The sequence below is a fragment of the Fistularia commersonii genome, chromosome 2 (genome assembly GCF_037954325.1).
Source record: "Fistularia commersonii isolate RoL2024-O1a breed Wild chromosome 2, RoL_Fcom_v1.0, whole genome shotgun sequence".
Lineage (NCBI taxonomy): Eukaryota > Metazoa > Chordata > Actinopteri > Syngnathiformes > Fistulariidae > Fistularia > Fistularia commersonii.
The window spans coordinates 13,122,635-13,147,476 of NC_141285.1; the positions used below are offsets into that span (position 1 = coordinate 13,122,635).

Genomic DNA, 24,842 nt, shown 5'->3' on the forward strand with positions numbered 1-24,842 from the left:
TTTGATATTGAAAAGAAACAGCTTTAATTGGAAAAATCACAAGTGAATACCCTAATGTACAGCTGTTTAAGTTCCAAACATGATGTATTTTTTGCAAGCAGGATGTTTCAGGATATCTTCCCTATATTATTATAAGTAAATCATTATGTAAGGAGTATTAAGCTGTAAGATACTTAACGCTCATTACACTGGAGAGGCCCTTGTCTAAATCTGTGATGAACTGAGAGGCAAGGGGGTAAATTTTGCGGCCTACTGCGTCACGTATGTTCATTGTTGTTTTTATTGCGGCTTGGGAGGCACAGACCTTAGGAATTGTTCTTTCCTCTGTGTTTGTGAAGATTTTTACCTCAAAGGGATCTGACATCATTTTACTGTACTAAACAGAAGTACTCCTCTGTAACCTTTTGGCACATCAACTTCTGTAATTGGCAATTGGAATATGAAATTGTTGCAAAAAATATAGAATTTGGAAAGGTGATGTGTATGACAGCTGACTCTTTCATTATAATTCAGTCCTTAACAGAGGGTCATATTTTGATGATAATAGTTTACTGTCATAATGTGTTATCTTTGTATTAAAATGCCTGTGACCAATTTCCTTGGAAAAATACAAAACAAAAATGAAAAAAAAAAAAAAATTGATTAGTGACGATCCAAATTGAAATTGCAGGTATTGAATAGTGGTAATTCAGCGACTGATCTGGTCGCTACTAAATTTTTACAGTATTAAGTGTGTTCCATTTTGACCTTCATAACTTGCTGGTCAAAACTTGGACATTATAATGGTGGAGAGTAGATCTTTGTTTTCATTGTACTCACCCTTCTGGGACTTGTTTTCTCATGAATCATGGAATCTGGAATAATGGCATATGATTGAATCACAATGTTAATATTTTCTGAATGTATAATTTGTGTATGCCAGTGATTTTTGCCTATTCCAAAAAGGTTTTAGTTTTATTAGGTTTTCTCTTTAATTGAACTGTAGTTCTTCCATATACCAGCAAACACATTAATGTGGGTAAAGATTACCAACCTTGAAAGGTTATATTTGAGATTGTTTCATTAAAGATTTTTGATGAGAGATGGTATGGTAAACTGCTAAAGGGGGATTATTGATCAAAAATGTGCTTAGTTTTTCCATTATTCTACCAAAATGTGCATTAGAACCTGATTGTATTTTTTTTTCTCTTTAAGGTAATCCTTACATTCTGTTGGTTTTACATTCGTAAATATCAAAGCCGTCAAGAAAGTGAAGTTGTTTCAACCATCACAGCAATTTGTGCACTGGCCATTGCTTTGATAACTTCAGCACTTCTACCTGTGGATATATTCCTTGTCTCATTCATGAAGTATCCAAATGGTACTTACAAGGTTTGTATCACTTTTCTAATAGTGCCAATATAATCAATTTAAGAAATGTCAACAACTTTCCTTGAGCAACATTTAATTTCTTTGTTTTGCAATTCATTCATTCTGTCCATTTTAACTGCAGATAATATGTTTTTAGGTTAGATAGTAGCTTTTGTTTTTTAGGTATTGCTCGAGTTTTAATTAACTTTGATTTTATCAATGCCTTCTCTCACTGATTATCATTTTCCCATCCTGTCTAACAGGAATGGGCAGCACACAATGAAACAAGAGCACAAATTGAGGATTCCGTGCTGTATGGGTATTACAGTAAGTATATTCTCTTAATTTTCCTCCTTGTTGAACATTACAAAAATTATTTGTGTAGAAAACAAAAGAGTTCGAAAAAAGTGCTTGGGCTTTGATATTTCCAATATAGTGCATATTCAATTCATATGGCACCATGCCAATATCCTTGTCACATTTTAAGGAATGCATTCTTGTCCTCTCTCACTGTGTTTGTCAAATTATAGGATTCAGTGTGACTTTTGTTTTCCAATCACACACTCGTTTTCAGGCTTATTATCTCTGCAGTAAATGGAGTTACTCCTTATTTGCTGAGCAGTTCTTGCTGAGATTTGCACGCCTACTAAATGAACTTACTGTAAATAATTTTGTTCGATGAAAACATTATAATAAAATTCATTATTTAATATGATGTAAAAACCGAAAGGACTGAACTATGAATTTGTTCACTAAATTGTTCATATTGATAAGCCTATAGCTATATTGATTATTAGCATTTAAAAGCACACCTTGAAATAAACACTTTCACTCGGGTGCCCTTTTTGCTCATGGGATGAACTAAGAAAATGTGTGTCTATTTTTAACAACATCTGGGCCCAACTCAAGGAAGTAGGCCTTGACAGAGAAATCTGCCAGCTACTCAGGGGTGTTGTAAGTAAACAAGCCAAATAAGCATCTCCCATTGTAATACATTGAGAGATGTGTTGCAAATGCTTACAGCTCAGGTCATCATGCTGCCTTCAACTTTGCCTTATTGAATCACTGTGAATACTCTGACTGTGTACATTTACTCAAAGGGCATCATTTTATCAAGTGGTGTTTTCGAGAATAAGTCAGCGTAAGTTTATGCACATGGTATTAAAAGAATGTGGCATTATGCATCTTACACCACCTATGAATGTGCTGTTAGGCCCTGTTTAGACTTGGCATTAACATGAGTCAAGAGTGATTAATTGATGGCAGAGCTAGATGGAACTTTAACAAAAGACAGAGCTGCACATGGCTTTGACAATGCATAAACTTTTTGCCGTAGAAATTCACAATGCTCTTCAGTGCAGCTGAAGATAGTTACCAAAACAAGACAGGCTTGGTGTTTTACTTGGTGTCATTACATACAAGATATAATTATGCAACTTGTGGTTTTGAATGTCTTTATACTGAAACAGAGTATGAAGACTGCTCACGGTTTTTTAAAAGGAAACCTTTGCAATATACTGTGTCTTAGAGGCATTTTTGATGCAATTGGCTATTAAATATTGAATTATCAAATGAAACGACTTGTCCCTCAGTTCATTGCATTGTTGTAATAATATCGTAAGCTGTTCAGAGCTATGACAGTGTAAGAGGACTTTGTGCTGTTCATTGCATCGTTGTAATAATATTGGAAGCTGTTCAGAGCTATGACAGTGCAAGAGGACTTTGTGCTGAGGCTCAATAAAGTTATAATTTTTGATGGCTAATATTTAGCTGTATTGGAACAATATATATGCACAGGCTATTTTCTTAAAATGTATGCCGTGTTTATACATTGATTTTTACTTGCCCTTTTTTGTTTACCAGTAGGTGGAGACCAAGCTCCATGTGTGTTTTATTTAGACCCATACAAATCTTACCTTTAAAGTTGAATTTAATTTTAGGGCATATTTGACAAGATTGTGCATTTGCCCCTTCACAAATGCAATGATTGCAGGGCTGACATAGACTCTTTTCATTCAGTCAAGTATATGCCTCTCCAAGGTAGATTGATTGTTTTCTTTAGTGATCACAGTTAACAAGAATCTTTGTCCCCAGTGATTTTTAAGAACACTTGGCATAATTTACTTGGTTTTCAAGTAAATTACGGCTACACACACAGTTCGCATATGTATATTTGCATATGCTGTATGTGATGTACAGTTTACTTCTGATGTGTCAAAATAAGATTGCCTTAAAGAAAATGATAACTGAAGCATATTTCAATCCATGCCTCTTCTGCAGAATTTGCTGAGGGGGGTCATACATTACTTGTTATAATGCGTACAATTTTATTGAGTATTACTGCTCAATTAAATTGTAATTTTGATGGATTCGTGGCTTTTTAGCCAAAGTTATGTTCTCAATATTTTTTTTGCTTAACGATGACTCCCTAAAACTACCAGTGCAATAGTATACTGAAGAAATTCTGTTTTTTAGCAATTTGTATGCCATTTATTCAAGTGGCATATTTAAGTTATTGAGAGACTTTGGCATTGAGGAAACGACTGAGCTGGAGGTCGCAGAAATGAAGATGTTGAGGTTCTCTTTGGTTATGTGGCAGAGTGGTGAGGATGTATAGGATCAGGAATGAGTCTATCAGAGGGACATGTTAGACGTTTTGAAGAAAAGGCCAGAGAAAACAGTCAGAGATGGTTTGGTCATGTACAGAGGAGGGATAGTGAATATATTGGTGAAGGATAATCAGGTTAGAACTGCTGTGCAGGAGGTTGAGAGGAAGACCAAAGAGAAGCTTTATGGATGCAATGAAAGAGGACATGAAGTTAGGTGGTGTGAGAGAGGATACAGAGAAAGAGTTAGATGAAGGAGGATATCTGCTGTGGCGACCCTTAAAGGTAGCAGCCAAAAGGAAAAGTGGAGAAGGGGAAGAAGAAAGTTTTTTTTTTAGTATGAAATTCATAATCATTGTGATATTAACTCTTCTTTTCTTATGTAACATATTGCTCTTGCAAAATGGGAGAAGTAGACAGTTTAAAAAATTCCAAGTTAAAATTGGTCTTATTTAGAAGACATTTTTTCTTTATTGTCAGGAGTATGCTATTATTATTATTTTTTTAAATTGTTGTTTTTGTTGTTGTTGTTGTTGTGTGATCCTAATTAGAATGTATCTTCAACTTTTATGTTGGGATGAATGTGTAGAACATATACAACAACTTTCTTTGAGTTCTCAGATAAGTGCTAAGTGATAGTTGATCAACCTTAACTCCTAAAGCCTAGTCTTTCAATCTCCAGCCTCTGTCCACTTTTGCATTTCCTTCGACTGCTCCATACTTCAAAGCAGTGGTGCATAAGACCCTTAAGCAATGGGGTAAAATACCCTTGGGCCCTTTAAATAAATCATTGGCTTTCTCTCTCCTTTTTAATGCCATTTGTAGAGGGAAACCTAGAAAGGTTGCAATAGCCTTGCAAATATTTTTGTATTTCTTTTTGTCTGTGATGTTTGTCCACTATCTGTCAGATAGATTTTAGTGTCAAAGTATGAGCCAAACATTTCCTTTAAGTGAATGCTCAAAACCTTGCCAAATTGTATGTTATTTGGGCGGTTGTGTTTTACTTCTTTTAATGGCCACAGGTTACACTCGTTTGTAAAAGAAAATTCACTTACGGTATATTTTAATTTTGTATATATATTTAAATGAGAAATATAATGCGTGTGTGTGTGTGTGTGTGTGTGTGTGTGTGTGTGTGTGTGTGTGTGTGCATGTATATATATAATTTTTCTTTGAATGCAATTTTTTTTTGGGGGGGTGGAAATATGTCTCATAAATTGTGTATGGTTATTACTTATATCAATTTTATTGTCGTGATATTTTTTTTTATATATATACTGTTTATTACTCAATTAAAAAAAAAAATTAGCTGTATTTTTCAAGCAAGTTGTTTAGCGTGGATTTTGTGGTTACCAAACCATAGGTCTGGCAGCAGCCTGGTAATTTTCCAAGCTTGTGTTTCATTTCACTGCACAGATCCATCTGGCCTCACTTCCAATTACCAGATTTTTTTGTAAATGTAGAGTCTATCACTAGCACATATCCCCTAACAGGCAGGTTTGATCCATGGGTTTGGAGCAGAATGAAATACACAATTCTGCTGAGTCATTTTTGTAAACAGAGGATTAACCCTGGCAGGCTGGAAATTCAGTCCAAATCTTACTTGTGTCTACTTGTATCCAAACTGGACAGTCTATTTATCATTAAAAGTAAAGCCATAATTTAAAAGAAAAAAAATCAGAAAACGAATCTCCGATACATCAAATGATATCTGGTAGGCAGCATGTAGTATGCTCCTGCTTGGCCTATTACTCTGATAAGTTGGTTTAACAAGTTGTGCTCAGAAAATTGATTTGTGTGGGACTGTAAAAAATCAGTTTAGCTTAACACTGAAGGAATAAATGTTCTTCATGTGGAATGAATGTTGGCCATAAGTTGCAGAATTGAGCTCTATAATTTGTTAAAATGTCTACATTATGATTGGTTGCCTCTGGCTTGCAAAGCACCTTTTAACATTGAACATTTCATTTTGAAATCAGACTTTGTCTTTAATTTTGTTTCCAGTACTTTCCACATTCATGGCCAATGGCTACCTCAATCCTTATAACAGAGATGTAAGCTAAAGAATTACTTTAGGTCATTTTGATGCTGTCTGAGTTGTTTATTTTTAAATGTATTTTAACATTGCTGCATATTGCTACCTTAATTTATTTTCATTTATTTGAAGATTAGAAACATACCAAATTTACATTTTTCGTAAGTGTCTGTTGTGGGGTCACTTGAACTTCAATTACTTCATATTATCGGAGAAATGGAAGAAAATTCTGGTTCAACAAATGTCAGGTGCAACTTTACTGCTACATGAATCTGACTTTACTTCCAGCTTGTGGTCTTGGTTACGAAGGATAATCACCAGCAAGCCCAGCAACAGAGAAAGGTCCATTTTAATTACAGACCTGTGTATCATAACTTTCTGTTAGGAACCAAGTTGTTGACCTAATGCCACAATTTCAATCAAGTTTAATCAGAATATATTGCAGTATTGGTTTTGTAGCCTTGGTGGAAGTTAAGTGACAGAATCTATATTTAATCTATATATAATCTATAATGTCAGCAGAGTTTGGAGCTGGCCACTTGCTTTTTCAACATGACTGTGCACCCGTGCACCACGCAAGGTCCATAAAGACATGGATGACAGAGTCTGGTCTGGATTAACTTGACTGGCCTGCACAGTGTCCTGACCTCAACCTGATATAACACCTTTGGGATGAATTAGAGCCGAGACTGAGAGCCAGGCCTTCTCATCCAACATTAGTGTGAGACCTCACAAATGCACTTCCAGAGGAATGGTCAAAAATTCCCATAAACACACTCCTGAACCTTGTGGGCAGCCTTACCAGAAGAGTTGAGCCTGATGTCATATTAAACCCTGTGGATTTAGATTGAGATGTCACTTCATATGTCAAGGCAGGTGAGCGAATACTTTTGGCCGTATAGTCCATAAGGGCTGTTGTATCATCTGTTGTCCATGTAGTTGTAGGGCTGGTAATTGAACAAGATTTTAGTGGGGTGAAAAACAGGCAGGCTCTGCATGAGAAATTCCAAGGCTCTGATTTTACTCAGGAATCAGCTGTCACATTTACCTGTATACTGACAGTCTGTATTTTGGGCTTTGTTGAAATACATTTATTTCTTTATAATTTTCCAAGAAGTGGAAGTGGAAGTTCAGTCAGGTACGTTGTACCATATGCTGAGCATTCTTGTTTTCTGACAAATGTGTATAGTATAAACACTGCCCTAAAGTGAGCTCAGACATTTTGGTAGTTCTGTTACATTTTTTTGAATGTTTGGGTGACTGCAAAGACAACAGCACCTGAAATGTATCTATAATGGTTGACTGGATCAAGACCCATAGTCTTGGACTCCATCATCCATCATAACATGGTATGATCTTACCTAGGACCTCCCAGCCATATTCCCAATGTTTTATTTGAAAGGAATTTGGTACAAAATTTTTTTCAAAGTCACTATAAGTTAAAAATAAATAAATACATTTATTGTGTATGTTTCTATTTAGTCATAGAAAAGGGATTAATAGATGCTCAGTGGGATGCCCACAGTTTATTCAGCTCATGCTGCTTGTTCCCTTGGTGGGCATGGGACTTGTGCACATACCTATCAGCAAGTTTCTCCACTCACAAAAAATGTAATCACTCTCAAGAGTGCTTTTCTCATAATGATCTGATCTGAGCAATTGAGAATTGAAACATTAAAGTGTAGTATATTTTCCCCTCTGTAAGGAAAAAAAGTCTTCTGCAAATGCAAATACCCTTGTGAAGAGCCCCAATAAGTTCAGGATAAGGTTCTAAATAAAATAATAGTAAGCCATACATTGCACTTGGAAGGACATCCCTGTACTGAATTACATGTGAAGATGGCTTGATTCATTTTTCATTGCCACAAATTTTGTAATAACAATGCAAAATAAGTAGTTTTTTTAATAGTTACTCAAAAGTAGTCTCATTGGATTAATATTTGCTTATTCTGATTATTTTAAAATGTCTTCTCCGTTTGCACTCCATTTGTATACTTAAAGCCTTCATAGCCAGCTCTACTCGTAAATGTCTCAATATAATAATTTTTTTCTCCTCCCCCTTTAGCAATTTGATTAGAAACTACTATATCAAACACATTCAGAACTATGTAGTACATTTAATTGTTTCGACTTTTACTCTTTCGTCCTGGGAATAAATGTGCTGTTAAATTTTATCCATGGTCATTCATTCTCCCAAATAGAAGATCTACTTAAGGGTAAAGGATGACGCATGATAATGCAGTATGACCTACTCTCTTGGTATGTTAATATTCATGTCAGTATGATTAATTTTTCCTCATTGCTTTAGCCCACAACCATATACGAGAGGCTGCATGCTGTGTATGGTTTGCACTTATAGGCTCCTGGCATCATCCTAAACTCAGTTTGTCTGGCTTAAATGAGTGCAAATGTATACCTTACTTGAGAAATGAGCATGAATTTATTGAAAGTAATGCCCTGTCACAATCACAGCTGGCAAAAAGCAAGCTGCTGAAACCTTGATATTCATTTGTTTCCAGCTTAAAGGACATTTTGGAGACATAACATATTTCAATTAATTGTTCATTGCAAAAGGCAACCATATTTAAGTTTCATGAGTACATGCTCAAGATTCCTTTTTAAGAAAAGGTTTTCATTGTCTTAATGTGCTCGATTGAAGTGCAAAAAACAACAATTGTTGACATCTTTAATTATGTTCTTGTCAAAATCTTCATGATTTTCTTCACTTGAAGATGTTTTCACCCCTCATTAGAGAGGCCTTTTCAGTTCTTCTTCAGTTTAATAACGTTGCTGTACTTCAACCGTCTTACAAAAAGAGTATTCTTAAGGTATATGCATTTGCACACCATCATGCGTATGTAAATATGTGACATCTTCATAAATAAGAGACTGTATGATATGAGTCTGTCCTTTCAGAAAAATCTGAAGAAAAACAAATTAACATTTCATAGTAACCATTTGGGAACACTTTAGAGTTAAAAAATGGCACCAAAGGAATGTTTTTAATTCCCAGCTTTTTCATATTTAATATTATTTGCAAGAAAAAAATAAATACTACATCAGACATGGGGGTAAGGGTGAGATTGGGGCTATATCCTGTTATCGTCCTATTAAATGAAATAAGTTCACATTTTAGCATTTTACCTTCATGTTTGCACAGAAAGACATTATCTGAATTGATGTATCCACCTTGTCACAACATATGTGCCAGCAACAACCAACATGTGTACAGTTATTTTTCCTCAGTAGTATTAAAATATTTTCTCTTTTTTCAATAACATCCTCCCAAGTGACATAACAAAACTTAAGTTTTATGTTCGGCCCCGTACACACTGTCTGTTCAAAGTAAAATTGTTTGTTTTGTGATGCCTCATTTTCTGTAGGTTGGATTATCACAGGGAACTTTTCTTTGTGGAGTTTGCATGTTCTCAGTCCACAGTCCAAAAACATACAGATGGTTACTTGGAAAAATTGGAAAATGATGTCTGAATGCTTGATTGTGGTCCTCCAATCAACTGGGAACTGGTCCAGGGTGTACCCCGGCTCTCGCCCAATGACAACCGTGATAGGTTCCAGCATCTCTGCAACCCAGAGTGCGGGACAAGCGGTAGAGAATGAATGAATGAATGATTTGGAACCTTGTTATTCTGCTGTCCAACTATCAGTTGATGAGTTGTAAAAGGAAAAGCCTCAGCTGTTACAACACGTCACAACAGAATCCTCCGTAACACATGCTGTCTAAAACCACTCAATTCTGTAATAGTTTGTCAGTCTTCTTTTGATTCACCAAGCCAAGCAAGCTCTGCAATAAATTGTGTGTTGTTTTTAATAATGGTATAGCTGAATGAAAGAACTGAGTGGGCTTTTCTGAAATATTTGTGTTTGTGGTATTTTGATGTTGTCTTGGCTGTCTCCAGTAACACCCATTAACTGCAGAAAGAAAATGCTGCAGCCTGAAATAGCATATTTCTATTTAAGTGTTTAGCCTCACCCCAGCTCAGTGAATCCCTAATGGTTTTCATGTTTTTTCTTGCTAAAAACATCCTCGTCTTGAAACCAAACAGCCAAACAGCCAAATTTGACACAGAATACCGTATTCATTGAGCTTGGACAGGAGTCCTGTAACCCCCCCTACACACACCTGAAATTAATGATTTTTTTCACGTTGCATGTAAACTATATGTTTTATTTTGGTAATGGTACAAAAAATAGTGATCGTCCCCCTTTTATTTTAATGTGTCAACACACATACCCATTTTGTTTCACTATTCTTAACTATTGCTTTAGTCTTTACTGCTATTTTCTTCTGTGATAAGTAATACCAACTGTTTAAGAGCAAGTAGAAAATGACAAGACGGGAATGGAACTTTGTTCATAGGAATGTACTTTAAAATAATGAAAACCACAAAAAGTACTGTTTCTTGATCAGTTGGATCAACTATGTGGACCTGATAGCTATTCAATATTTGGATCAATGTGTAAGATGCTATGATTTGATCAGTGGCCCGAGGCACGAGAAAATAAGTATTATACATTTAATTGCCTATCATGAAGATGAGATCACATCCACTGCTTTTTCAGGTATAAATTGCTGCAATTTTGACAACTCCAGATGTTAAAGATTTTGAAATATTTAATACAAAGTGTGAAGAAGACCTATATTCACCTGTTTTTTTTCCCCCATACAGCACTTTACTCCATCATTCTTTTCTGCGTCTTTCTGTGGATCCCCTTTGTTTATTTCTACTTTGAAGAAAGAGACGATGACAACGTGAATAAATTATCGGTAAAAATGCATCACTCATCCTTCACAAATACAAATTTAACCTGATCTGATCTGAGAAATTGAAAATTAAAACATTAAGGTGTTCTATGCCAGTTTTAAAGCATTGACATTTTAAACAAGTAGCATTAAAATAACTGATAGTTAGTTTTCTAAATACCTTGCATTCAATGCATTTGATGTGTCTGTAGAGTTATATAAGGCATTTTGATTATAACTCCTTTGAGTTCAAAATCGTCTCGGCATATGTTTTGTTAGGAAATGTTCTCAACATGTTTTTAAATTTGAAAGAGGCAGGTGTAGTGCTCTGGTAATTCTTCTACTCAAACAAATTCAAGCTAACAGAGCAATTGCAGGATCACAGAATTTATAGTCAGCAATTCATGCACTCAAAAATGACGCTGTATATTTCTTATAAGTGCAAATGTCCCTTTTGGAACAGTCGATTGAAGCCTAATTTCTGCAAATTTAGTTTTAAGGACCAGCAAACAAAAGGTGAAACAGATTTCTACCTCGATCATATATATTTTATGGTCCCTTCATGATAAGGGTACATTGTTCATCTGACCAATAACTCGAATTTATTACCTGACCTGTCATTTACCTGACAAGACAAAATGTTATATGAACAGTTCACGAGTTCACAAGCTATTGTTTGATGAATGGTTTCCCAATCCAACAATACTCATATTAATTCAAAAATAGCAGCAAATGCCAAAATAGAAAAAGTATTGATGCATCTTCACATCATTACACCCTCGTCGTGCTGTTGCAAACTGAACAGGAAGAGCAGTGTAGTGAAACCTCCAACCTTTGGTGGTCTGCTAATTAATAATAAAAAACAGCCAACGTGCTGATAAAATAGACTTGTTGCATTTTGAACATGTCAAATTAAGGAGAACATTTCTATATGAAATTTAACATGTAAAATATATGCTCTCCCTATGAAAATATGAACAGTATATGCTGTTTTCAGTATAGAAGTTAATATAGGAAAGAACATGCGTGTAGAATAAGTATACTTTCGCACGTCCTATAAGTACTATGTACTGAGTATGTGGTTGTAGAATAACAAAAGGGCAAACAACACTCTGCCAAGTTATATCATTCAGTGCTCCATTGATGTTAAAATAAGGTTTTTTTCACCAACCTCTCAAATGGGTTACAGAGCTTTGTCTACCAGTCGCTCTGACTCAACATGAAATGTTTGATGCTAGTTTTTATTGCATGTTTCACACCCATTTTTCTTGACCATGTTTCAAATGCAAAATATTCAGCTGAACATCTCTGTAGGTTACTTATAAGAATATTGAACAGTAAAAACCAGACTGGTAACAAAAAAGATAACAGCCTGGATGAGTGAAGGAGTCAGGGATGTGATCTGGGTACTGCCGTAATCAGCATGTGCCAACTCTGTCCCGAGAAGAAAGAATGAATTACTTCATTTTGCATGGATGGCATTAGTAGTGTGGAAAAATGCACATTGAAACAGCTTTGAATAGATATGTATCAAAAAAATCAGTACTTTTGACAAAAATATTCTTAGCAATGAAAACAGGGTTATCAATATTGAATCCATTTCCTTCTAAAATATTTCTCCTCCAAATCCTTTAAAATGACCCTTTACATTATAATGCACTAAACCATCTCACCGGGACTTATCTCTGTTTTTGAGCAGAGACATTTTCTGGCCTCAGCATGGAGGTCTCTTGTATTGTTACTTTAAATTTAAGTTGACTAACACTGAGAGTGCTATCTCCTCCCAGTCAAAATCAAGCTACCGTGACTCTGTAGAGTTCCCAGATACCATTGAACCTAATTAAACAGATAACAAGCTTTCATTGTCCCTGATTGCACAATAATATTTGAATTAATGACCATGATTGACCTGTTCTTTTTATTTTATTTTTTTATCATTTCAGCAAGTGAAAAATGCTCTGAAGTACACAGCTGGATTTGCCATTGTCTGTGTTGTGCTACTTTTGATTGGGTAAGTCAGACTTGGATGGTTTCTTTTACTTCATGATGGATGTGGGAAAATGGACCATTGTATTCAGTGAATGAGAGGATGATCTCTTCAAATAACTCCATGGCTATTTGTCTGCTTATGATTAGACATTCTTGGAAAAAAGCTCTATACCACAACTTATCCTAGCTATCTGTCTCTAAATAACAGCATACTCTTTGCCTTTGGTCTTTTAAGAATCAGAAAAGAATTATATTACATCTTGTATCTATATCTCCAGAAAGAATCAAATTTGAATACATTTCTACAATAGCTTAATTGTTGTTGTTATTAGGTCTTGCAAAAGATTTCTTACAAGTACATGCCTGAAGATCAGAGCGTACACTTTAATGTGTTTGTTCAACCATTAAATGGTGCAATGGTGAAAAGACCATCTAGTTTAGAAAAAAATAGGAACATGACTGTACTTTCACCCCATGAACTGGAACCAGTGCTATTTTATTATTTATTATTTATTATTTTATTATTATTTTACATTCTTCATCATAGGGTTTGTTGTCCAACGCCAACTGTTGGATTAATAAGGCTAAGGTTTTGGTTTGTTTGTTATTTTTGCAAAATTAGATTTTGTAACAGTAAATCTTTACAAGATAATAGTACAAGATAACTAAGTTATTGTCTTCTTGCTTATAGAGCATTCATTCCACTTGAAGCCCCACCTGGTCAGAATTCCACACAGTGGGAGAAAGTACAATACCTTTTTGAAGAGCTTGGTAGTGGCCGTAAGTATAAATACTTAACAGAAGGTTTGAAAGAAAGAAAGCCCTGTATTGACACATTCAGTTACACATAGAATGCTGTGTGGCCTGGAAACTGTTACAATGACGAAAAGACAGGAGGCAGAACTAGAGTTTGCAGAGATGAAGATGCTGAGGTTCTCTTTGGGAGTTACCAGGATGGATGGGATCAGGAATGAGCCTATCAGAGGAACAGCACATGCTAGATGTTTTGTAGAGAAGGTCAGAGTAGCCAGACTGAGATGGTTTGGTCATGTAAAAAGGAGGGATAGTGAACATATTGGTAGAAAGATACTGGGATTGGAGCTGGCAAGAGGTCTCGAGGAAGACCAAAGAGAAGATCTATGGACGTAGTGAGAGAGGATATGAGGGTGGTTGGTGTGAGAAAGGAGGATGCAGAGAATAGGGTTGGATGGAGAGGTTTGATTTGCTGTGGCGATCCCTGAAGAGAAAAGCCAAAAGAAGAAGAAGAAGTTATACATAAAGTATGACATCAGTGAAATTTGAGCACTGCATTTAACCTATCAAAGGTGAACCATGAGCATGAGGCAGAAGAATATGGAGCACCAGGGGAGCAGTTAGGGGTTCAGTGTCTCATTCCTGTTATATCTTTAAAAACACAATTTTTTCAGTTGTTTTATTAATTATTATTATTGAGCTATCTTCATACGTTATACATTGGTAAACAGAACAGTATGCAGTACACACTAGAAATTTGAAAAGCACCATGTTGGGACAGGAGGAGTTGAGGCATTAGTTGGAGGTATTGGGCATTTTTGCTACATGTTGCTAACTTCTCAGTGTCACCAATGGCATGGTGTTGAAAAGTGTGCTATTGGTTGACAAATCCAAATTCCCATTTTTAAAAATCACATGTATTCTGCCCTTAAAGCTTAACAGTGAATGACCATCCAGGGTCTTATTTGTGCAAAAATCAAATGACATAATTTGTGATTAAATTTCCTGTAGATACCTCTATAAAGCTGAGCTGCTAATGTAAAATGCATCATAAGAAAAAAAAACCCAGCAAATTACAGTAATAATGGCCATCAGCTTGTGATCCAAATACAGGGAGAAGGCAGGCTCCCCAGGCATCTGCACTTGTTGAACAAAGCTTTGTTTAGGCTTCTATTCATGCTAATGTGGGAACATTGCCACAAGTGGACGCCTAACAGTCCTCTGGACATTTGCCATATACGGATCAATGAGGAAATCAAACCATCTGTCTCTTCACAATAGTGGACCCCTGTATGCTTGTTCCTCAACGTCTTCACTTGGCACAGTTGGAAATAGCTAGGCTGTGAAGGGCAAAATGTGAGGATCAACCCTTTTCTAATTCCCTTTCGCGTCTCTCTCTAGATGGGAGGTTAATAGTGTAAATGAAAGCAACTTTTGCCACATAATCTAGCTGACAACTTTGTATTTATGTGACTGTACATTTAGGATACTCCTAACTTTTATGATTTAGATATTTGATAGTCTGATCTATATTGGTAGAGTGCATATCAGTAGCCATTAATGTATTTTTAGGAATGTAGATTTAAATTTGTTAATCTATCTGCTGTGAGACAGATAGACAAAGAGTTCCAATTAAACTTTTTCTGCTCATCCGCTATTTCAATTGTTACAGATTCATGATGACAATGAACACATTCGGACTGTGATATATTTGATTCAGGAACATACATTTACATTTAATGTAACAAGAAGGAGAGGAGGAAGGCATGTTCTGAAGCCGAGAGAGAAGAGGAAAGGCAAGAGTCTGGGACTGAGAGTAGGGACTTTGAATATCAGTACCATGACAGGACTAAGATGGTCAACATGATGAAGAGGAGGAAGGTGGATGTACTGTGTGCCCAGGTGGAAAGGTAGGAAGGCTAGAGGCTTAGGATCAGGCTTTGAGTTGTACTACCATGGTACTGACAGGAAGAGAAATGGAGTAGGAGTTATCTTGATGGAGGAGTTTGATAGGAATGTTCTGAGGGGAAAAGAATGTCAGGTTAGATGTGCATTTGAGGGGAAGGAGAAGTTCTGGAATGAGTTAGATCAAGTGATGCAGTATATCCCCAGAGATGAGAGAGTGGTAATTGGTGCAGACTTCAATGGGCATGTTGGTGCAGGCAATAAAGGGGATGAAGAAGTGATGGGCAGATTTGGTTTACAGAATAGGAACGCACAGGGACAGATGGAGGTTAACTTTGCAAAAAGGATGGAAATGGCTTTAGTGAACAATTTTTCCAGAAAAGACAGGAACATAGGGTAAATTATAGGAGTGGTGGTAGGAGCACACAGGTGGACGAGATCTTGTATAGACAAGGTAACCTAAAAGAGCTCAGTGACTGCAAAGTAGTTGTAGGTGAGAGTGTAGCCAGACAACATAGGATGGTGGTTTGTAGAATGACTCTGGTGACAAGGAAGATCAGGAGGAAAAAGGCAGGGCATAGGATAAAGTGGTGAAAGCTGAAAAGGGAGTGTTCTATGGTTTTCAGGTAGGAGTTGGGGAAGGCTCTGGGTGGTCAGGGAGAGGTTCCAGATGATTGGACAACCACAGGTAAGGTTATCAGGGAGGCAGGTAGGAGAGTACTTTGTGTATCACCTGGAAGGAAAGTAGATAAGGAGACTTGATGGTGGAATGAGGAAGTGCAGGAGTACGAGGAGATACAGATACAGAACAAGGTAAAGCGAGAGGTCGCAAAGGCAACACAAAGGGCGTACGATGACTTGAATGCTTGGTTGGACAGTAAGGAGGGAAAGAGTGATTTATACACGTTGGGTAAACAGAGATAGATGGAAAGATGTACAGCATGTCTGGGTGATCAAGGATAGAGAGGGAAGTGTATTGACAGATGCGAGAAGAGTGATGGGAAGATGGAAAGAGTACTTTGAAGAGCTGATGAATGAGGAAAATTAAAGAGAGGGAACGGTAGAAGAGGTGACTATTGCAGACCACAACTTAGCAGAGATTCGTAAAAGTGAAGTGAGGAAGGCATTGAAGAGGATGAAGAGTGGAAAGGTAGATGGTTCTGATGATATACCTGTGGAGGTATGGAAGTGTCTAGGAGAGGCAGCAGTTGAGTTTCTGACTAGATTGTTCAACAGGATCTTAGAGAGTAACAACTTGCGTGAGGAATGGAGACAAAGTGGGATTATGCCCATTATTAAGAATAAGGGGGATGTGTAGAACTGCAGTAACTACAGAGGGTTAAAGTGGATGAGCCAAACAGTGAAGTTATGGGAAAGAGTAGTGGAAACTAGACAAGAGCAGAAGTCAGTATTTGTGAATAGCAGTATGGCTTCATGCCTGAGATGAGGTTAGACAGGAATCTCCATGGCCAATGATGCTTGCAGACAACATTATAATCTATAGTGAGACCAGAGAACAGGTTGAGGAAAATCCAGGGAGGTGGAGGTATGCTAAGGAAAGGAGAGAAATGAGGGTTAGTCGCAGCAAAACAGAGTATATTTGGGTGAATGAGAGGATTCAGGTACTTTGGGTCAACAGTTCAAAGCAACGGTGTAGAAAAGAGGTGAAGAGACAAGTTCGAGAATGTTGGAATGGGTGGAGAAATGTGCCAGGGGTACTATGCGATAGAAGACTATTAGCCAGAATGAAAGGAAAGGTGTACAAGACAGTGGTGAGACCAGCGATGCTGTATGGCCTAGAAAAAGTCACAATGATGAAAAGACAGGCAGAGCAAGAGGTTTTCGAGAAGAAGATGCTAAGGTTTTCTTTGGGAGTGACAAGGATGGATATGATCAGGAATGAGTCCATCAGAGGAACAGCACATGTTACTGTATATGTTTTGGAGAGATGGTCAGAGAACCCAGACTGAGATGGTCATGTACAGAAGAGGGATAGTGAATATATTGGTAGACGGATGCTGGAATTGGCATTCTTGGGTTGTACTATTTGGAAGGTATTATACTTTTGCTGAGTTAAAGAAAAGATTTATAGGTTTTAAAAGAGAGAGATGGGTGAGATGAGAAAGATGGTTTCAAGGTTTAATCTGGATTAAAACTGTCAACATTTTATACAGTCAAAGTAGTATAGTTAAAGTTTAAATGACCATAAAAAAATGGGAAAATTCCCAAATTTTAAAATTTCCTTGTGTAATTTTCCACAAAAATCAGCTGGTCCAAATACTACCAGTGTTCAGGATATCATCACAAATATAATATACAGTCATGCACATTGATTTTTGCTATTGTTTGCATTGACACAGAGAATGTTGCTTAGAATTACAGCAACTCCTGTGCTAGAGAAGAAGCTGTCTTAAAATAAATGGCCTACACACAAAGTAGAATTAGTATATGCAGGGCAAGACAAGAATTACCACATTTCATTGCTCTTTGAGCTGTAAAGATATGGAAGCATTCCAAATGCCTGTCAATATTTCATGTATAATCCTTAGTTAATCTGCTCAAAACACCTAAAAAAGTGGATGCAAACATCAACCCTTCTCCCTGCAGTGTTGAACAACAGATTGTTTTCCATACTGAACAGGTATTTTTTAACCAAACTCACCACTAAACAAAGCTAGCAAAATTGCAATGTCACGCTCTAGAATCAGAAGCATATATTCAAATGTTAATGCACAACCTTGCTGTCAGACTTAAATGTTTTAACTGTGGCTTGAATACAATAGGAGGCAGGTATATAATCAGTCTCCATTTTCCACCTCTTTGTCCGTCTGCTTCTTAAGTTCCCTCAAAAGAAAGTGATAAATGTTTTTAACAGAACACATTGGATGCCCAGAATCCTGACTTAATAATCGCCTATTCGCCTATCAAACATCGCTGTCAAAGAAAGAGGCAAGCAGAGAGGCATCTTTGCTTTACCCAGACAGGTGGGCTGGGTATTATGACGTTGCTCCTGAGTGAAATAGGGGTATCCGTAAAGAGACAACTGTGTAGCTCTTTACGTGGGCCCTATGACAGGTGGGATCTTGACACGGTGGATAGGCTATCTGTCTGTTCATCAATCCCTGTCCTTTAACTCCAGCTCCGACAGCTGGTGTGACACCTACTGTTGCCCTTGCCTGATGGGTGGTCCCATTTAAGCTTCAATCAAAGGTGACACTCATCAACAAAATCTATATTGACTATTTCATTGCCCTGTTTAAACACTGATCTGGATCAATGTAGAAAATGACAGATGGAAAACAGTCATCCAATTAATATCCAAAAAGTTTCTACTAGTGATTTATGAATTAATTTTCATTTAACCCATTTTCTTTCTGATTAATCAACTTCAGTGTTACACTAAACACATGCATGGGTTCTTGTAGTTGAATATAGATGTTTAATAATGCTTTAATGTGAAATGTAGGATACATATCTATTTTTAGACCATCCCGAACCCTACAAAGTCCCCATTGCTTGGGATTGTCACTCAGTTGCATTTGCATCTCCCCTTTAACCAAACAAAACAGTTCAGTGTTCATATGCTATCCCTTCCTGACCAGAACCAATCAATTCAGCAGACTTTTTAACTTTATTGGTGCAGGTGCTACTCTCCATAGATCACATAATGATGCTCCCCATTGCACAAGTGTTATCGGTTCTTACAGATATACAGGTACACTTTGCGAGTAGTCAGCCATCTCCCCTATTGAACCAGGGTTACTAACTGAGACATTCAACAGGTGCCGACTCAAAGATTGTGGGGTAATGGGGTAAATATATGAACCTGTATTCACCTCACCCTGTGACACAGGAACACATTTTTTAATAGCTTGCACATTTCCCACTGTGAAAACAGCATGATATTGAATTATCTTACAGGGATCAATGACTGTTCTAATGCCTTTCCATTCTTTCTTCAGATGGTCTTCCGGCTCTTTCTTTCTCCATCAGCTCCTTGACTTTGATTGGCATGCTCGCAGTAATCACCTACACGGTGAGTAGGGAGCAACGGCAAAAGTTTCATGCATTTTTTGTGTTCAGTAACAAACAATACACTGTATAACTATCAAGACACTAAGTGTCGGATTTTTTAAAATCATTGCAAGCATTACGCTGTAGTGGATCCGGCTCATGAAGAAGGATGAATAAGGAAGAAGGATTGGCACCCTTTGGTGCCATTCGCAAGTGCTGAAGCTAGAAAGAACACATAAATGGACATACTGGGGCAGTGTATGCACAAATAAGGTGTCCAAGTAAAATTCAAAGATATGAATAAAGACTTTGATATAGTTGTTCAATGAGGTCTCGACCTCTTCAGCAGCTGGTAGATCACCTGCTGCAGAGGATTGAGAGGACCAGTGGACCGTACTACTCTACAGTATTTGCATACACATCGGCCATTTGTACTGTGCTATTTTACATTTTTTTTCCTTCAATTTTTATATTTGCATAAACATAGGCCAGTTATAAGTGCTGGTAAACAGATACAATATATACTCATTCACAACTCTCCTGCCAGTGAATACCGCACGTGTTTTAATATTATCGCAAAGCCCGTCATAACTCCAAGTCGCTGTTAACCGAGTACGTGGTCATATGAGGACCACCTGTCTGTCTTTGTCAGGATCATGGAGCTGTTGCGATGCTCTGCTGAGTAAATGTTATTTTAAAGTGTGAACACACATGAACACACACATATAAAATAACTTGAAATCAGTCTATTTATACACACACACACACACACACACACACACACACACACACACACCCACACGCACACACACCGTAGTAAATGCTTTTTGCCTCTCCTCACCATGTTGCAGTGACCCTATGTTGCTCAATTTATTTGTCTTCATATTAGATGTTCTTAATTTTTGTTAAATAAAAGACACAGCAATTTGGACAAAAGTGTAAGGTAACCTCAAATCCTGTCCCTAATTCTACAGTCTGCCAGAAGTCATGGGAGTGGTTAACAAGAGTTCAAAGGTCACCAGGAATATCTGTCTTGAATATCACCCTTTCTTTTGAATTTTAAATTCCATTTGTAGATATAGTTGTATGTTAACTTCGAATAATTGGCGTAGATTCCCTCAGACTTTTATAGATGACCTGGGCTTGCAAAGGAAACTCAGGTTGTAAGATTTGTGCAAAAAATGAAGTAGATTTTTATTAAATATAATAAAACAGATTTTAAAGTAGGATAAAAGAACTTCAATAGTTATAGATTAATTTTGCACTTGTCCTTTTAAAGAATGAATGACATGTTGCGTGATCAAAAAAGGGAAAAAATCAAAATAGTACAAGTTAGAGCTTGAAAAATTTCTCACAACTTTCTAACTCAAGCTCCTTCATATTTCAGCCTAATATAGCATCTTTTGATGGCCGTTTTTCTTGTTCTATTCATCTGAAATAATTGCCTAGCAAAAACTCCAGATTGACTTGTAAAATTTGTCGTCAATGTAGAAGATATCTTTGCCTTTGATCTGAACCATTTGTAGGTTGTATTGCTGAGAATCTTTGGAGTAAAGTTAATCTGTTTTGGTCAGTAAACTTTTTTTAATTATTCAATTTTTGCTCCTTTCCTCTGAAGTGCAGTGTTATAAAACATTTCCAAATTCAGCATTTTCTAAGTATGAATAGTCTTACCTACGACCATACTATAAGCATTATTGTTAGCTACACATTTTTTTATAGCTCTAAAAGTCTTTAATGAAACATTTTGGCAAAGTACTTATTATTTTGAAAGAAAATCTATCATAATTATTAGTAACTTATTAGTAACTTTGGTTTTTGCAAAGATTTAATTGAAACACTGGGACTGATCCGTTAATGTCATTGTTACAAATTTATTTGCAAAGATTTACATTACATTAAATATTTGTTAACAAGCCAAAAAATAATTACAAGTCTCTCTGAGATAACAAACTTGTATTTATTACGTCTAGCCTGCCTGGTCACATATATTTCAATGTTCATAGTTTTTAATCCATAGACATGTAGTATGACTAACGATGATGATGTTTGATTCCACTGTTCCCCCTGATATTTAGGCTAAAATGTAAGTTTGTTAACTTTGTCTCTATGTACTAAAACTGGCTGAGTGCCAGCATTATTCCATAGAGACAAAGTCAAATAGACAGCAGCAGACCCCGCCATGCAAATAAAACTAAAAACAGCCTTTTTTTTAGTACACCCTATTACCTGAGAGGCCTATTTTTCTTTTAATAATTTGTCAACTTAAGGCACAGTGGGATTATTTTTGACTGCAAAGTAGCTATATCTAAATACAATTTTAGGTGGTTTATAACATTTAACATGAACACTGAAAGAACTCTGTCGAAAGGAAATTACTTTTAACAAAATGCCATTGTAACTGCTTTTTGCCTCCTTTTCCATTGACTCTCCCCTTGCTTCTGTGGAAGGCATAGCCCAAAATGAAAAAAATCTGTTCTCAATGCTGATTAATGGACTTCAGAATACAGAAGAATTATGTGGATAAAGGATTCTCATTTTCAACCCAAATTCATAAAAATGGGTTGGCCAGAAAGGGAACATCTATCAGCATAGTCCAATGCAGTTTAACTGTGCCACGAGTCACAACCTCCATAATGAACATGAATCAGTGACTTTCTTCAAATAGAATCAGTTATAAAAAGTAAAAATACATCTTAGGTGAAATGTGTGTGTGTGTGTGTGTGGGTGCGGGTGTGTCTTTGTGTGTGTGTGTTTGTGTGTGTGAGTGTGTGTAGGCGTGCGTGTGTGCGCGTGCGTATGTGCATATGTGTTCATATGTGTTTATGGCGCCCCCCTCTCCACAAATATTAGATGTCTAACATGACCTAAAACTGGCTGAATATGTGCTGCAAATAAGGTATTTGGCCAAAAAATAATTATAACAGGCAAACAAATTTGACTCCTCCAAGCACTGCTGCGATACTCTCTTCATTTTGGGTTGTTTGATGTGACACTTTTTTAAAAATTACAATTACAATTACCAAATCAGTAACGCTTGATCACTACTTTGTGAATTACTTTAAGATATGGTATCCAGGTATTCTTGTTCGTGATTGAGACATCCTATTTTTTTTTCAGATCTTACACAATATTTGATCCCCATTGGAGTTCAAAACAAAATAATTACCAGACAATGCCATTTTTATCTCTCCCATTCATCTATTACACATCAGCAGATTGAAGCATATTCCTGCCTAGATAAGTGACTTTGCACTTTTGATTTATAACACAAGCAACAATTGGAACATCTTTGCTAAGCTGCTAAACTGAATGCGCACACAATAATTGTGTCATGATTAAATTGTTATATTATATTGTTTATATTGTGTAGTGTATCAGTTCTAGGAAGGAAATAATACAAACAATATATGAGCAGCTGATTATCTTATTGTTGTTCTTCTAATTTGGTTGCAATTCAAAGTAGCATAGAATTAATTTTTCAGTGAAATATTTCAAATGACTAAATGCTTGAATGATTCTTTTATTTATAAATCCAGAATTTGAACAACCTTATCCTTAATAGATGCACTGACACTATACTAACACGCAACATTGTTGATTAGAGAAGCTTCACCATACTCATGACACTGACTAGATGTCCTGTCTTTTTTTATTTCCTTTTTTGAAATGGTTTAGTATAGCGATTTTACTAACTTGGTTATACTGGATTTTCTAAAGGTATTTGAAATGTATTGGACTGCTACTTTTTTTCCAAGCTTTTGGACCAGCTGTCTCAAGCAGAAAGATCAACAAGGAAGGGGCTTGTGTAGGACACCTTTGTTCGCCTAGTTCTCCCTCCTCCCACTTCATGGCTTCTTGATTTGAGCTAGTAACACAACCCCTGTCCAACCTACGCCTCAAGCTACACACTCTTCCATCCACACTTCTTTTCTGGGTTTTATCTGGTTAGTATTGACTGCTCTTGGTTTTTGAACAACTTTAGTGAGCTGGCATGATTATATGAGTTAGAAATTTGAACTCCAGCAGAGGGAAATCTATGCTTTTCCCTGTTATATTTCTCTCATGTATATGTACTTAAGAGGGGAAGTGAAATGTTTCTCTTGGGATCTAGGACAGGTTTTCCTTTTATGAGCATGTTTGATATTCCGGACATGCTCCAGCCTTAAGAGCTCCATGATTCATTGCAGGAGGCGACATTCGCCCGTAGCAGAGATTCACAGCAGAGACTAATAATAGTCTAGCCTGACTTAGTATCCCATGTGACTCCTTTAATGCTACCTAACACTCAGAAACTAGTAAAAGTTGTTTTTAAAAAAAAATACAGCCTCTGTTGTTTCCCCACTTGAAAAGTAGAAGAAAGAGAGCAGCATTTTTTAACAGGTCTCAATTATTCTTTGAACTGAAGTTTCCTTTGTTTTATTATGAACGGTTAAAATGTCTCAATCTTAACTTAAAAAAAATCACAAAACATACAGATAGCAAGACAGCATTGGCTTGCTTGTTCTTTTCTTTTGTATTGATTGGTGTCCTGGTTTTAAAGCTGTCTTCCATCTGAATTTAAGTTCAAATATTCCTTTTGGGAGGATTAGCCACAAAGAGCTACATGTAAAATGTACCATTTTAACTTGGTACACAATCTCTTTTTTCTTCCTTTTCTCCTACTGTCTATATGCTTATGTTTTTGGATTTCTATCATTCTTCATCCTTTATGTGCTGCATGTTCTTTTAAAAGATGTCTGTGTACTTATTTAAATTGATTTCATTCAACATTGATTATATCTTCATTCTCTCTTCTCTAACCCAGATTTATCTCTTGGCAATGCTATACATAAAGGTTTCATCAAAAACCAGGATACAGAACAGTGCTGTCACTTGGGGGCACTGTTAAGCTGTAAATTGAATATTTGGTGATATAAAACAGTGATATCTATCACAAAATGGTTGCAGCAAATTCCCCAATAATCCCCTGCACAATTATAGATTCCACCATTTTAATAATTTTTCTTTTACCAAACATTACATAGCCCAGGAGGCCAGGAACTGGCTGCCTTTGTGTTTGCTTACCTGCATGCCTCTGTTGTTACATGCCCCTTTTTGTGTTGCATATTGTGATGGGTTTGTGTCAGGCAGGGGTGGTAATATGTGGGTGGATGCATGTGCCATATTTCCATTCCTGTCTGACAACATGTGATTAAAATGGTTGTTTCACCCTGTCTTTCAGGCATATGGCATGTCTGTGCTGCCTTTAAACCTGATAAAAGGCACACAAAGTGTTGTGTATGAACTCCTGGAGAATACAGAGGACATCGAGGATGTCGAGCAACAGATAGAAAAGCTGAAATTCAAGGTTGGGCTTGTGAATGACTGAGATATATTGCATTTTACATATAGTATGTATCTGAAAAAACATTTGCAAATGACCCTC

General features: G+C 36.6%; 1 protein-coding gene across 1 annotated transcript in view; it reads left to right on the forward strand.

Annotated features, from left to right (window-relative positions):
* lmbrd1 (LMBR1 domain containing 1) overlaps window positions 1–24,842 on the forward strand; it is a 49,710-nt gene that overhangs the window by 906 nt on the left and 23,962 nt on the right. Inside the window, exons 2-8 of the mRNA XM_086168178.1 lie at window positions 1,195–1,371; window positions 1,614–1,677; window positions 10,680–10,777; window positions 12,697–12,764; window positions 13,434–13,522; window positions 19,363–19,436; window positions 24,639–24,764. Of these exons, the coding sequence (XP_086024304.1) occupies window positions 1,195–1,371; window positions 1,614–1,677; window positions 10,680–10,777; window positions 12,697–12,764; window positions 13,434–13,522; window positions 19,363–19,436; window positions 24,639–24,764 (696 nt within the window). The remainder of the gene's footprint in view (window positions 1–1,194; window positions 1,372–1,613; window positions 1,678–10,679; window positions 10,778–12,696; window positions 12,765–13,433; window positions 13,523–19,362; window positions 19,437–24,638; window positions 24,765–24,842) is intronic.